The sequence below is a fragment of the Struthio camelus genome, chromosome 12, assembly GCF_040807025.1.
Source record: "Struthio camelus isolate bStrCam1 chromosome 12, bStrCam1.hap1, whole genome shotgun sequence".
NCBI lineage: Eukaryota > Metazoa > Chordata > Aves > Struthioniformes > Struthionidae > Struthio > Struthio camelus.
The window spans coordinates 24,128,684-24,144,477 of record NC_090953.1 but is presented as its reverse complement, the minus strand read 5'-3'; the positions used below and the strand labels follow the sequence as shown (position 1 = coordinate 24,144,477).

The following is a 15,794-nucleotide window of genomic DNA, read 5'->3' as shown; positions in this document are numbered from 1 at the left end:
CAAGCCTGTCATTCTCCAGTGTAATATCACGGTGGTTCCTAGTGGACTTACTTGTATTCTGTAGTGTTTGAAGCTTTTCTGGTGCCAGGGATCTCTTCTCCATTCTTCACCCAGTAACTAGCAGAAAGGGGGCTGGGACTTGTGGTGAGATTACACTGCAACGTGACGGCTGGACCATACAGATGGATGGTTACATCCTCACTGGCATTGATCCTGGGCTCTGAAACAATGGACACATTAAATAGCAACAAATCTTCACTAACAATTGTGCCGCACCAGTCTAAAAGTCAGGGGAACTGGGAAGGGAAAGAGGCTACACAAGGAACGTCACTGCACTAATTTGGGGAGACATCAAGAAAGTCACAAGAAAGCAGCTGAACACTAGCGAAGGCAACATTTTAGGGATCAGCTTCCCTATATGGAAAAAAGAGAATTATTTATTTTAATTATTTGTTTTAATATTTAACCTCTCTACAGATTTCTGTGCAATACTGTTACTTGTTTTTACACGCTACTCAACATAAGAAAAAACGTGTGTCCTGTGACAATATGTAAAAAAAACAGCTATCCCTTTGGGAGCAATTTGTTTCTGGTTACTTCTTGGTTCCTCTACCTATTTTGAGGTTTAAGACGACAAACCCATTTTCCATACAGAAAAGCCTTCAAAGGGCGACAGTCTCGTGAAAAATATCTCTGGACTTCCTCTCTGCAAAAAGACTAATGTCCACCTAAGAAAAATATCCTGTCTGCACTAGGACACATTTGCACACAAGATGCGGGCATAGCTCTGCTAGGATGAAACCCTACAGAGCAAGCAGGCAAAGCCGCACTTCGATGAAGCTTAAAAGAGGTTTCATTCTGTGCATACAAGATCTTTCAAACAGTGCAACTTCCCTGATGTCTAAAATTAGAGCAAAAATCCAGTGTGAATAAGGCACAAGTCTGATGAAGAATGGCTGAAAGTGGGCCTTAATGCATAACAAATTTAAAAAATTACAAACCATGTGAAAAACTAAAGTCAGGAACTGTTTAGTTTCTGGAGTAACCTTAAACGTAAACATTAATGAAGAAAAAAAATTGACCTTCATTTAATAAACGGAGCAGACTTTGCTAGTTGCATTAGGTAACTGAAACCAGACTGCTTCACTTTACAATCTTACCTGGTAAGGTCAAATTCATGTTATTTTTTGGTCAGGCCTTTCAAAAGTGAGAAGACTAGCATTAGGGCACCGTCCTTAAATTTGACAACCAAATTTTCTTAAGACCGTGCAGTAGGTAGGTTATTGCTCCCTAACAAAGACGACTGATGAATTTTTCAATCAGTCTGAGACAAACTTCTCCCCAACCTTGGAAAAAAGGCCTTTCTGTTGGAGGCCTGTGGGTTCTCAGCTGGTTTCAAGTAGTCCGTACAAACTCAAACACGGAATGACAGAGCTTAAAGGAAATTTAAGGATTCTTGTGATTAAGATTTCTGAAAGCACAAATCTTTCCGAACCTAAGAGCTTCCTCCTCTGCTCTCCACTCAGTAGCAAAGGAGGCAGACTGGGAGCAAAGAGCAGGAGGGCGGGGAGGCTCATCACTAATTACACCCTGTTATGCACATGAACGTCTTAACAATGTTTGCAAATCAGCAAAGACCGTTTAATTCTCAGTTTTGTATGGCTTCGCATAATGTGTTTGGAGCACAAAGTTAGTCATGCCCCATGCAGTCTTCTGGATATTCATCTGTAAAGCACTTGCAAAAGTGCTTTAGTGTATGAGGGAAAGTGAAAAACACCAGGACAATCAAAGATGTTGCATTTTCCATCATTTAACATAATCATTTTTCATCACTTAACATCTCTCCAACACAGTATTTAGACTGTTGCCCAGAGAGGCAGAGTGAAAGAATATTTAGTTAATAATAGGCTGACCAAGCCATTTGAGTCCTACATATCCTTTTCACCTTTCTTCAGTAGGCCCGCTACCTAACTTTCTTCACAGCTATTTAAAATTTCCACTATCATTTAACTGCAGAAAAACAAACTGGCCGTTACTGGAGTTTGATCTGACACTTCTCAGAGACACTTCACCGTTATCACATGCTTTCAACTGTGTTTCTGCCTCATTGTTCCCATGCTGAGAATTTCACCCGTGCACGGATTCGGGACTCCTGTGGGGCACAAAACGGTTTGGTGACGGCTATATCATTACTGTACTGCCCTACCCGCTTTTCCATCCCCAGCAAGAAGCTCGTGTGCCTTCTCAGACAAACACCAGCAGAGCGTGCGTGCTGCCATCAGAAGGTACTTCTTACAAATCCTACCAGCAGAGGAAAGGCCACCCAAAAAATTGCATCTAGGCTACCGAAATCAAAGTTAAAGACTTCTTCCAGAAGGCTTCTGAAAGTGGTAGTTTAGCTTTCGCATTTTGCTAGGAATGGATGATCTCAGGTCTGCTCCTCCCATTGATGAGCCTAAACATAAAAATAAAAAGCTGCCTGGAGCTTCAATGACTACTTCTGCTAACACTTATCTGCTAAGCTGCAATGTCTGAAAATTTACATCTGTCACAGGTTTGTAACACACTGAAATAAAGGCAACTGGTAACAAAGCTTTTTCTGGAGCTTGCTGGGGCTTTTGTGCCTGACTTGCAACTTTTTGAAGTAAGTTTTAGGATTAACAAAAATGAAAGGCGATTAGAGGCAACTTCAATCTCATTTACACCTTTTACCTGCATTTACTGTATTTTAATCTATAAAAAAAGAACAAGTAGGCAATTCTAGCCTGGTTTAACTCGGGAAGACAAACTGCCAATGGAACGTTCCTGGGACAGGGACATCCAAAGACGCCCCGCTGAAGGAGCGGGATGCTCAAATTTTCTGTACTTCATTTAAACTGTCAATTTTATGCAAGATCAGTTTTGTTTTGTTTTTTTATTAAAAAAAAGACATTCATAACTGAAATCCATCACCCATATTAGTAATGAGATAGATACAGATACCAGATCCCAGTTCTCAGGTGTTAATTTTTAAAATCAGTAGTTGCACTTGATCTCTTTGCATTCTATTTTTGATCCCGGACACAACGATTTAAAACAACAGCGAAAAGAGGTTGGACTCTTGATGCAGTTGATGTTCCTTTTCCATGGTGCTGATGTCAAATAAGGCCAGCAGCAAAATGGCCACCAGCAGCAAGAAATGTCAACCCTGTTTAATCAGAAAATTCCCATTTCTAATACAAATTGGAGTTTGCACACCCAAAGCAGCCGCATAGACATTCTGTGCGGCTTCAGATAAGATGCCCCCAACGCTGCAGGGACCGCTTGGAAGTCTGCTTTCCCCGCTTATCTCTATTTCCAGGATTGTCATGCAGAAGCATATCGAGTGCTCCGTTTCCCAAACGGTAGTTGGTCAGATCTCTTAATGTATGCAGAACATTTATGCTTTTGCTCTGTAGTATTAGCTGGACATTGTCGCTCCTATCAACATGAATTAAAAACAAAACCAGAAGAATTGTCCGGGGTACAAGGCACTTAGTAATGAGTCATGATACACACTCCAGAATTAGTAGAGCTGAATGCAGATATGACAAGAAGCCTTCAACTGAGGACGAAGATGAAAGGTTAAACTCCAACCCCCAGAACAGGTTAGTGGCAATGGTGAGGGAGGAGGGAAAAAACTCAGCTTTCCACATGGAGATACCTTCACAGTAATTCACTCCCAAAATCATGCCATATGAACACGTTACTGACTTTTCATGTGAAAAGGATTTTCTTCTGCAGCAGGCTACTCAAATTGAGTGGACAAGGAGAGGAGAACAGAAACACCACAGATATCTCCATATGCAAGAGAAGCCAAAGGTCTTCGCAGGGCATGGAGAGGGGGGATATCCAGGAGATGTTACTTCCTGCAGAACATTTTTTTTTTTTTTAAATCTTTGTCTTAAGGTAGTATCGTTTCCTAAAATTGTATGACTCTCGCTATTGTAGGTATTGCAAACAGCCTACAGATCTGAGTCCTTGGGGACCTCAAAGGATGAGGGAGGGATTGAGCATTCGGGCTGAAAGCTGAGCAGGCTTGAACCTAACAACCCAATGCTACTTAAATTTTTAAGTAAATCCACACCATTGGGTTCATTCTCTACTTATTTTTCCACACATGTCAATGTTCTTCCCGTTTCCCGGAGAGAGGTTCTCTGATCCGCCAGCGCCGACCGCAGCAGACTGCTCTCTTCCAGCTCAGCCCTGGCAACATTGCCACACAGCTCCATCACGGCACCAGGCAGTCTAGAGAGCAAACGCCCAGTAGAACAGTAGCCAGAGGTGGATGTGCTTAGAGAGACACCTGTCTAGGTATCCCAAAAATATCACCGAGACATAATTACAAAGTTTGATTTTTATCTAGGTACAAAAGCGTCAGAGTCGTACATAAAACGTGGAACAGAGTGCAGTGGCAAGACAACATCTACCCCCCTGCTATTCCACCTTAGGGCATTGAAAAATCACCAAGAAAGCAAGTTCTCCCAAACCTTCCACACAGCAGTCTCATATTGCAAACTTAAGTGACACTGCCTATAACTCATTATGCATTTACTTCAACTTGTTAGCAAATGCGAGAGATCTTACAATGCAATCATCTTACAAAAAAAGAAATAGGGTGGTTCTATACCAACTCTGATAGAATAAATGTCCAAACATGTCGAGGACTGCTTAAAAAGCCAGCAGGATGCATAAAAGGCTTGTTAAAACAGAGAATAAAAAGCAATTCTGGGTCAACCATATTCTCTGCTTCTGAAAGCTTTTCAGTTGCCAAAAGTTGCATTCTCAGATGAACGTCATTCAGCTAAAGTTAAGTTTAATACTAGGGAAGGAATTTTTTTTCCTCCCCTTTCATAGCCTAGTTTAAGATAGCTCTGCATCCGTTCGGTGCTGCCGCATCAGAGAACTCATCAGGAAGCACGCTGCTGCTCAGAAAGGAAAAGAAACACCATGACTTTATGGAAAAATCTACACATTAAAGGTCACATGTAACTGAAAGGGAAAGATTTGTGCAGAAGTATATAGGCAGCCAAAGCCACGTGGCAGAAGGCATTCAGAGAAATCCCAAGAGAACAGAAGAAATAAAAATAAAACGGTTAGATCTGGGAAGAATACATAAATCAAATAGGAAGGCACTCATGGAGAAGCCAGCATTAGGATGGCTGGAAACCTACTACAAAACTAAAGGGGGTAGGGAAGAAACAGAAAACCAACAGTGGGCTTGTTTTCACACAAAAGCTGTAAAACAGATCCAGAGGTTTTCCCAAGTCCTTTGATCCTAAGGAGAAGAGACACAGACGGCAGACACTTCAGCTCTACAAGTGGAGGGACAGTTTTGGGTGCAAAACAAGACAAGGTAGAAGAGGGTTGTAGCAAGGGTAACGGGAGGGTAAGGGTCACCAGACTGCCTCTAGTTACTACTGTACCACTACTGCAGGGTGCCGAACTCACTCTGAAGGACGCTTATAGTAGCCTGGGCTCGAATCCACGTTATGGAGGGGTTTTGCCTCAAGTCATTCCTCCTGGGATCGTTGCTGGCCCTGCACTCGTAAGTCCCAGAGTCTTCCAGCGTAAGGCGGGTTATTCTCAGCACACTCACCCCATTCGCCCCGTAGGCGGTGTTAATGGTGACCCGGCGCTTCCGAGCGCCATCCCACAGCTGTTTGAAAGACTCAGCCCGGTTGACTTCAGCATACCACCACTGGATCTCTGGAGTGGGGTTCCCAACCACATCACAGTACAGTTCAAAGGCGTCCCCCGTGAGTTTAGTTTCTGACATGGGCGACTTGACAAACCCAGCTAGAGGGAGGGGCAGCAGAAACGCAGTGACAGACCAGCAGAAAACAAAAGAGCTTATAAAGAACAAAGCAATGAGTTGCAGAAAACAAAGAATCAGATAAGACATTAGCATCCACAATAACAGCTGTTAACATAACTTTTATAGGAAAAAAAAAAAGCACACCACAGAGCCCTTGCGACTGCAGGTTGTTATTCTGAGAGCGGAGAGCTCCCGGAGGCATGGCTTCGCAGCATTAAACGCTCGTCCGCACAACTCCGGAGGGGCAAAGCAGGGCAGCCACACGCTGCAACGCACCCCCCGGGTTAGGGGATAACACCACGACACAGAGCCAACTGATGGGTTTTCAATCTTTTCAGTAGTGCAAACCATGTCATTGGCAAGCGTTAAGTGTTCAAGGTCAGACGTCTTTCTCAGATGAATTTGCTAGTTTTATACAGCCTAGCTACAGAGAAACAAAACCAAAAAACCCCTCAAGCTTCTGCCCTACACAGCTCTCAATAGCTAACTCTGCTCTGACCTTTTCTTCCATCTATTTTGGACTTAGGAGGCAGGGAATTCCCCAAGATACAAGTGACCTACTTTCCTGAAGTCGCTAGATCACCACAGCTGCAAGAGTCTCACAACCTCCTAAGACGAAAGGGAGTTTAGGGGTATATAACATACACAGGCAAAAAGATCACTTTGTTACTTGGGAAACCGACGGCACCAAGTGAGCTTCAAGAGCACAAGTGATATTTGCTTTTGGAAGAAAGATGCGGTGCTGATATTCAATATCAGGCCAAAGGAACCCTTTTCATGACATGAATTTCTTCAGTACTTACCAGGCTGAGCACAGTGTCACACGTGCACACAGATAATAAACTGCCCTTCAATCCCATTTTCAAAGGTATCTACTGAAAAAAAGGTCCTTTTAAAGCTAGCCTCTTTCCCTCTCCCCTCCTCCCAATAAATGAAAAGATTAGACTACAGCTGGCCAGACAGATTAGGCAGCAAAACCTGCTGTACTGCTGTGCTCTCTGGGCAGCAGGAGTTATCACCAGCAAGCAGCGTTAAGAGTGCCACAGAGCTGATAAAACCCAGATTGTTTCATCCCTCTGCTCAAATTCATTCTTTACTTGCAGGAAGCGGGCTGGAAGACGATTCAAGGTTGTTGTTTTTTTTTGTTTGTTTGTTTTAAACAAGGAAATGTGGATTTAAAGCACTAGTAACACTTCTAGCGTACGCTCATTGAATAGTGTCCCCCTCCCTCCCAAAATCGTTTGCCCATGCCTCATTTATTAGAGGACACATGAAACAGTAAAACACAGTTGTAACGTTGACAAGCCGATTACTCGGGAACTTACACTATAGAAGCCTCACTAAAGAATCGTTTGAGCAACAAAACAAAGAGCAAGAGCCTCTAAAGCACGAGCAGAAATCACCCCTTGCTGGCATGGTGCTGCATGCAGAGCGACTGCGCCTTGGCTGCAGGTAACAGCTACAAGAACAACCGCTCAAAGAGTTGGATCAATGCCCGAAGTCCTTTGAATTACAAACTCACTTGACATGGATTCCCTAGCCTGTGACTCCAGCATTAATGGCAGGTGAGCTTCAGGCTCAGGGGAAATACCACTGCAAACAAACCACCGCTGCAGCGATAGCGAGGAAAAGCTATTCCACTAGAAGAGCCTTAATTGCTAGCGGCTGCAAACCCCGCTAAGACCACCATTGTTGTTCCTTGAGGTTAACAGGGATCACACTGTTTTTACACTGCTGCTTGGGGTATGGACAGAGACCAGGTTATGATCTCGCTCTGCTGGACTGTCCTCATTTCAAGGGACACTGAACGAGGACCTTGTATTCCCATGGTGGCATATATTTAGCAGCAAGACCTGGATCTATTTGAACGTGGTTTACAAGCAGCAAAAGGCTAAAGCAGTAGCATGTGGCATAACCTAGTTTCTCCCCAAATCTTAATTATTGAACCCCTCCCCTGGATACGATAGTCTTGTTTTCCTACCTACCACCATAATACGGAAACACCACTCACAGTCAGAGAGTTGACAGTACCCCAGGGAAGGCTGCTGAGAAAACAACCACAATGCTACAGATTCCCAGTTTCCATTAAACGCTGATGCACAAGGAAGGTGAACTGCCCCATCATAAAATGGGTCACCGAAGTCAAAGGCCAAGCAACTCAAAGCCCTGAAGCTACCATCCGATCCTACTTCTCCAGCTGTCCAGACTATGTGGACACCATGTCTGCATCAAAGGCATCTCACCTAGCCTTCACGGCAGGGATGAAAGGGGGTTTAGAAGACAAAAGAGCAGTAGAAAGACATCACCAGTATTTTCCACAGTCAACATAATACTGCTCAGCAGCACGTATATTTTAAAACGACCATTAGCTGAACTGCTATTCGGGCTACACAACAGACACATGTAGTCTGAAGGGGTATGGTAAATTCTCTTGTTAAAAGGAACATCTGTGATTTGAAGAGTGCAAGCTGTCAAAACCTTTCAGTTTTTGACAATTTTGACTGTCAAGCTCATTTTGTATCAGCTAAGCTGCTAAAATGTTTGAAGTTGTGCACGGACAAAGCTTAAAAGTCAAAAAACGAGATTAAACTGGACAATTGCATCAAAAAGCCTGTTTAGCACACATTTTCTGAGCTTAAGTTTTAAACCCTAGGTTTCCATCACTTGCAAATCCTCTTGAAAAAGCAGTCTCAGATTGTCATAAATTTCAACGCAATACTCTCTATCGATTGGAATAACTGTTTTCAGTATGGAGAACTAGGATACAATTCTGGAAGGAAAAATGTGAACGAAGATGGTAGCAAAGCCTCCACATGCAGATTAATAAAACCTTAGCGTTACAAAGGACTGGCAGTGCTATTTAAAACCCTACTCCAGAATCTCAGGTCAGTGTTTTGCATTTTCAGCAGTACAGAAACGGCAAGGCAATATACATCAAACAGCACCAGTGAGTTGAGGCCATGCTTCCAGCTACTGTACATCTGCCAGAGGGCCATTTCTGATTAAGATATCCTGCCGGAAGCTGCAAACCGAGCTAAAAATCTGTCAGTGCCAAGCAGACGTATTAAAAGAGAAAAAATACACAGAACGCCCTCTGTAATACAACAGAGGTCCAGAAACCGATCTGAGTACTCCTGCTTTTTGGCAGTTCTGTCGGCGCTTTCCATAATCGTTCATAACCAGAGAACGACACTACACAGATTTCGTTGCTTATATAAGAGGCTTTTGAAGCCCAGCAGTTTCCTTACTTGGTCGTCTCTACAGCCCAGGACTCGCTGCTTTGTTATTATCGCGTGCTGCACAACTCTAGAGAGATGAACATCAAAAGGCACCCAAGAAAATGAACAAGCGCGTAACCAAAATACAAATGGATTAAGGCATCGGGTCAAGGTTTTGTTAAGGGGATTATAATATTATCAGTTTAAAACTGAAAAACTGCCCTCATTCATGTTTTATGGCTGTCTGTAATTTTCAAAGTGTAAGCTGCAGGAAGCACTGGTTGCAAGAATGATTTTTAAAGGGCCTCGATGCAAGGGCTCCGCTGCCTGCGCTTCAGCGTGCGAGTGTCAGTCCAGCATGGAACAGCAGAGCAAAACGGGGGCCGACATTCAAAGGCTGGCAAAGGTAAGCAGTTTGGGCAGGAGACTTTAATTAATACACCACTCCATAAAACCATATAGACCCACTGGAAGTGGCGGAATCGCCCAACCCTTATTTGAATCCTTCTTGTTCAGTAGAGCAGCAATAAACACTTTCAAGTGCCTACAAGAAAAAAAATTCTTATTGAGATTTGATAAGAAGTATCAGTGACAGTTGTATTTCTTTCATTATCATCAATAACTTATTCTGTTTTATTAGGCATACAGTCAGTTTTCTTCACTAAAAGTTTTTCTTTTTTTTAAGGCTAATTTTTATTATGTATAAAAGAACAAGGGAAAAATCTATCGTTAAATATCCCTAAATCCTGCAATGCCTTCACAATATACCAGAGTGCAAGGAAAGTAATGCAAGATGGTCCAGAAGGTATATCTATTCACGTGTACACTGTTTTCAAACAATTTGATATGTTTTTAAAAAAATAAATTTACTGTTATCTGCCTGCAGGACAAAGTGAAGAACAAGTGACAGCTTTACTAAATTGCTTCTACAGCAGTGTTTGCTTATTGAAGTTTTGATCTTCTCCCACCAATTGGGAGGGTAACGACAGAAAGGAAAGCAAAAGACTAACGCTCTGAAGAGAGAAAGCTCTAAAACTAGAGAAACAGGTTAGTCTCAACATAAAGTTCTGCCACGGGCACATGAATTCCAGTGCACAGGCAAAGGCTCTTCATTTGTTAGATCTGCAAGCTACAGTTTGTACTGCAGTGAAGAATCATTAAGATCCAGCCTAAGGAAAAAATATGTATTCTGAAGTAGACAGGTGGACTTGAACTGGGAGCGGAGAGAAGCTAAGAGCTAATTGAAAGGGCAGCCAAAAGTTTCCATATGCAGCAAGAGGAACGTGTGCAGCAGACACCGAGAGCCAGAAAGCTCGGAAAGCTCCATGTTAAGCAATCCTAGGGCTCAGAAGAGAGGAGTGGACGAGAAGCCTGAAGACTGAGAGTCTAAATAAGTGTAAAAGCCTAGCTTCGCTGCTCTTGGGCAAACCGCTTTCATTCATGAGGCTTTATCAATGAAAGACATCTTTTCAGATGAATTTTTCTTCTGCCAATAGTTATGAGCTACCTGTAGGCCAAAAGCAAGCGATGCCAAGCTAAGCTACGTTCCAGCTTTGGCACAGAAATTAAGTCACAGCTTTACACACTAGCAGATACCCTTTCCAACGTCACATTGTAGCAGCACCCTTTCCAACTCAGCTAGTTCCCTTGCTGACAGCGCCAGGGACAGTCAGTAGTAACCTGTCACCTATGGAAACTCATGGCAGAGAGAGGGAACAGAGCTTACCACTCGCAGATGGGATCATGCGACTGTAGCGTTAAATACAGCACACAGCGAGGAATCTATACATAGTAATATTAGAAGTGCAGAGAAAAATATTTAATTGTAATTCAAGCCAAGCCTAGCTTCTAAAGCACGTAAAGCGGCTTGCATTGCGTCTTGGCTGGAGCCCAAATTTAGAAACTATATAGAAGATGATTCCTTAATAGCTTAAAGAGAGTATCATAAAGGCCAAAGAGCTTCTCCACTTCCTTACCTGCTAGCATGAACACACAAAAAAGGAGCTGGACAGAGGTCAACAGTTAGCACAAAACACACAAACAGTTATCTACCAATCTAAGAACAGCCAGAAGACAGTATCTGCCAAAAATCACCCTTCATTTGCAAACATGACTACGCTATTGATTTAGATAGTCCTTTGGTTATCAAAGCTTCACACAGGATGCACTAGGCTGCAAGAGCATCAACGTCAACAGTGCTGGAAAGTCAAAGCAGGGGAATATTAATCCTTTTAAGTTCAAGTCCAGTCTAAAGGAAGGTGCTAAAAATTAACAAAAAGGGGGAAAAAAAAGTCCTAACACTCCACCAGGTTTTCCCTTCAGAAAAGAAAATGCAGATAAATGCTAATTGGCAAAAGCATTAAATCAGTCCCAGCAAAAAGACACAGCAGCCAGGAGTAAATGAGATACAAGGATTGCAAAAAGCCCAAATAAGACGTAGACCAGGCTATAATTTCTCTAGATGTATTGCCTGTAACAGAGATGAAGATTAGAATTGAAAAAAGTGCAAATCCATCAAAGAGGAATAGGAAAGTCTTAACAATGGACGCTGCAAAGACAGAAAAACAAGAGCACTATGTAGCTCAGGAACGCAAAGGACTGATTAGAACAGTTCAAAGAAGGACGCGTGCACACAAATGTGCCAAGGTGACCCAAATTAAGGAATCGCATTGCATTTCCAAAAGTGTTTTTCAATCGCAAGGAATACAGCTATGCCAAAGCAATTTTGCAGTGAGAGGCAAGGCAGGGTGTAGCTGTCATGCATGATAATGCTCCTCTTGCCTCTATCATATGGTGGATTCCACTTATACGATGAAGAAAGAAAAGAGAAATCAAAGCTCAAAGAAAAAAAAGCGTTTGCAAGGCTGGGGCAAAAACACAGCCGATTTAGAGTATGACCCTGCAATACACAGCTAAAACGTAGACTGCTTAGGGACTGAATGCTTTACAGATTGTGTATATTTACAATCAAAACCATAATGTAAACAGCAACAGGGCTGAGGCTTCATATTTGTCCTATTATCCTGCCATATGCCCACATTTCTCTGCTTCCCTACAGCCCTCAGGCCTTTAGCACAGCTCAGAAGGTTTTGTTTATATAAATAAATATATATATATATATATATATATGTATGTATTGGTTGATAGCTTCGCCTGGAATTCCCTGTGTTTAGACACTGAATAAAGTAGATTTAGTCTAGCCCATTTTTCTGTCCCCCTCGTCTCTGAACAGCCATTTAAAAAAAAATTGTTATTCACATACTGCAATACATTTCTGTAAATACCTGATTTCAGAAAAGCCTTTCCTGAGCAGAATAATAAAATCCCAAATACCTTTGCCAAAGCGAAGTTTCAGGCGCTACCCAAAGCGTCCCCGATGAGATACAGATACGTTATTCTAGGAAAAGCCATCACGTTTTATATTGAGATTCTGCTGCCAAGAATAGGCATGCAGGTTGCAGCTTTCAGTGAGATCTCCTTATTAAACTGTTTTCATATCCTTTTCCTAACTGTTATTTTGGATCATCAACTCTCAGCAGAACGTTTTTTGGGGAAAAAAAAAAATTCAAAACCTTTCCAAGTACCCCAAGGCTCTGCACAGGAAAAGCGAAGCGAAGCATTACGACCACCGGCGTACGCTTCAAAACGACTGGACGACAAATCATTTGATCCTTTGTCTTGGTACCATAAAAAAAATGCTGTTACGAGGATTCAAAAGTGAAGAAAATACCAGCTGCAAACACTTAACATGCTTGCAAACAGCTGCACTTGCATAAAGAATTGGAAACAACTGCCTCTTTCTGAGGGAGGTCTGATCCCGACATCAGTATTTATGGGTTCAAAGTATGCTCGGAGCACTGGGTGAATGACCAGAGGGATTCCTTTTTCAGGAAAGGGGATGAAGCTTAGTAGTAACTTTAAAGACTTCATTAAAAACACAAAAGCAGGGACATTCTCAGATAGTCTACCAAGTGCTTCTCAGCTGGATTTGCTCAGCGCTCACTCACTTTAGCCCATTTTTACCTTTACTGCATGGTAACAATTTCGCTTGCAACTTGCCTCAGAATTTCAAAAGAAAACTACAAGAAGAAGATGCCCTCCTACCCTACCCCTGCCCAATTTTCCCACTTCACTCATCCTCTGGGCTTTGAAAGCCTGAATACCTGCTACTTAACCTGGTACTCGGCGTAATTAAGGCTTTTTTCTTCTCCAGTGAAAGATGTTAATTAAGTGACAAATTTTCCAGCAAAATAAAGACACCATCACTTTGACAAAGCATTGCATTTTTATTTCACTTAGGAGGGAAAAAAGCCAGCCTAATTAATATGTGCTTTCTTTCCAATGCTGACCTTTCCTAGAAGAAAGTATTTCAAATTAGTCAAACATTTACCAAAAAAGAGACAGCTGACATTCTGGCTAGAGGAGAGAGAGAGAGAGAGAGAGAGAGAGAGAGAGAGAGAGAGAGAAAGATCCTTAAATTCCCTGGGAGATACTGAAACATGCTGCTTGTTTTCACCTATCATCTAGCAGGTTTAAAGGTGTCCCATCCATTCAGCAAGGAGAAGGAGTTCTTTTATCACTTCACTGATAAGAGATTGGTTTAATTTTCCAGTGCACTCAATGTCCTCTTTGCTGTAGAGCCACGCGAGTTTAACCCCCGAGGTGCCGCAGCACACCTCGTGCGCTGCACCAGGCAGGCGTCTGCAACCGTCTCCCAGGTGCACGGCATCCGATCCCTGCACCGAGAGGTTGCCTCCACTTCCTTTGCTACTGTCCCTTCTTTATCCAACTACAGACGTTTCAAAAGCAGCATACATTGGCCTACAAGAATACTCAGAATTGAAGCAATACAAGAACCTAATTCCTACAGCTTTATATAGACAAAGGTAGGTTACGCCTTGTTGTGAAGGAAAATATTATATGGAGAGTATCATACAAAAACACGTAAGCCCGTGATGTAGCATTATATCCATTTCAGAGAGGGGAAACCGGAGGGTTACTTTATCCAAGTCCACAGACATAAGGATTAACATTTCCTGGATTCAGACCAATTTCTCTGTGCATTTGAAAAATCTTGCTCAGTTTGACATACAAGAAGAGTTATGGACAAACTAATATCTTATTTACTGAAGTAAAATTCAGAGAGACTGAAGTAAATCCTTCAGAGCCTTCTCTGTGGCAAGAGCATCCTGGGAATAGGTCCCACATACCCACGCTTCCTTTCTCCCTGCATCTATGCAGAGAAAGGACACATTGAATTCCCCGATTCTAACCTAGAAGCAGATCAGACTGGAAAAGATTTCAGAAGGTCGTCTGGTCCAACCTCCGCCCCCAAGGAAAAACCCACTTAGATCAGGCTGAGGACCTCCGAGGCCTACGACACAAGGTGTTCATTCACGTTCTCCCATAAAAATCCCACTGTTTCATCGCTTATTTAAGAGTTTCCTCCTAATAAACAACAATACTTTATTTCACATAGCGAATGCTTCCAAGCATAACTGCTACTTTATGGTCACCGATACCACACATTGTATTGTGCATGAACTGATCTTGCTAGATATAATTCACTGAAAAACTCGTCAAAACACTGTTCACAGACACGCTACTGGTTAGAGAAGAAACCGGCATGCAGTAGGAATTATAGCCATGTCTTTCCAATTTTAGGAAGCTACTTCCACCCCAAATAAATTCTAATTAAATAATCTTTTTGGGTCCAAAAACCTTCTCTAGGCACCTTTTTCCATATACATACGCGCTTTCATGAGTTGGAAAGTTCTTGTTTTGCAGCAATCCTATGCCTGTATATCTCTGATGGCATAAGGTAGGTGAACTGAAAATACATTCAAGTCTGGAATACCTTAGCAAGTGAAAAATATTCAGGACAAGAAATTAATATCTACTCCCTCATTTTGGCTCCATATTGACGTCAGCTTGCAGGCTACAGTCACATTCTGAAGCGTTATTAGACTGCAAATCTTTGTTCTTTCCACTTAAAGCACAACCTTATTCTGAACCTCTTCTACTGTAAGAGGCCAGAGACCGCAGATCTAACTGGAACACCAGCTTACGTCATTGACAAAGGACAGAGAAACTTGATAGCTCACTCAGTTACTGTACAAGTGGGGAAACAAAACTGAAACATGTTCCACTTCAAGCAGGAAGAAACATTGACATCCATATTTAATTGCTAATTTTGCTAAGGATATATAACATGCCGATTCCTGTATTTTTCTGAGAAGGGCTCAAAAGTGCCAATAACTAATGCAGTCTCTGAGCTGAATAAATTAAGCACTCAGAAGAGACACAAGGAGCAATATGGGGTAAAAGGATGCTGCTTTTACATAGGCACATCCCTAAAGAGCATTTTGAAGTTCCTAACACAGTTCATTTTCTGCTAAGCGCAAGCCCTATTTTCAGTTTATAAGCTCTTCCTTAAGAAAGCCTGTTTGCTATTTAAACCCAATTTTTTTCATTGGAGGCAGGGAAGGGCAACGTAGAGAACTCCAAGCTTTGCTGTCATGTGAGTTTATTAATGTCCTTTTATGCGGTTAAAGTGAGGACCGTATGCTATTACAGATATTTTGGATATCACTTCACACACGATAAAGCGTTCATTCACTTCTGCAGGAAGTATAGAAAATTCCTTGCTTCTTTATAACGCTAGGATCAACGCTCTCCAAAGAAACAAGAGATTATCTAACAGCGACACTATTAAGCTAGCTCTGATCAGTCTGAAGTAT

General features: G+C 42.2%; 1 protein-coding gene across 2 annotated transcripts in view; it reads right to left on the bottom strand.

The window, feature by feature from the left end:
- Window positions 1-15,794, bottom strand: part of NPTN (neuroplastin) — a 58,028-nt gene that overhangs the window by 27,613 nt on the left and 14,621 nt on the right. For both annotated transcript variants that reach the window (XM_068958790.1, XM_068958791.1), the window contains exon 2: window positions 52-220. In XM_068958790.1, coding sequence (XP_068814891.1) covers window positions 52-220 — 169 coding nt within the window. The remainder of the gene's footprint in view (window positions 1-51; window positions 221-15,794) is intronic.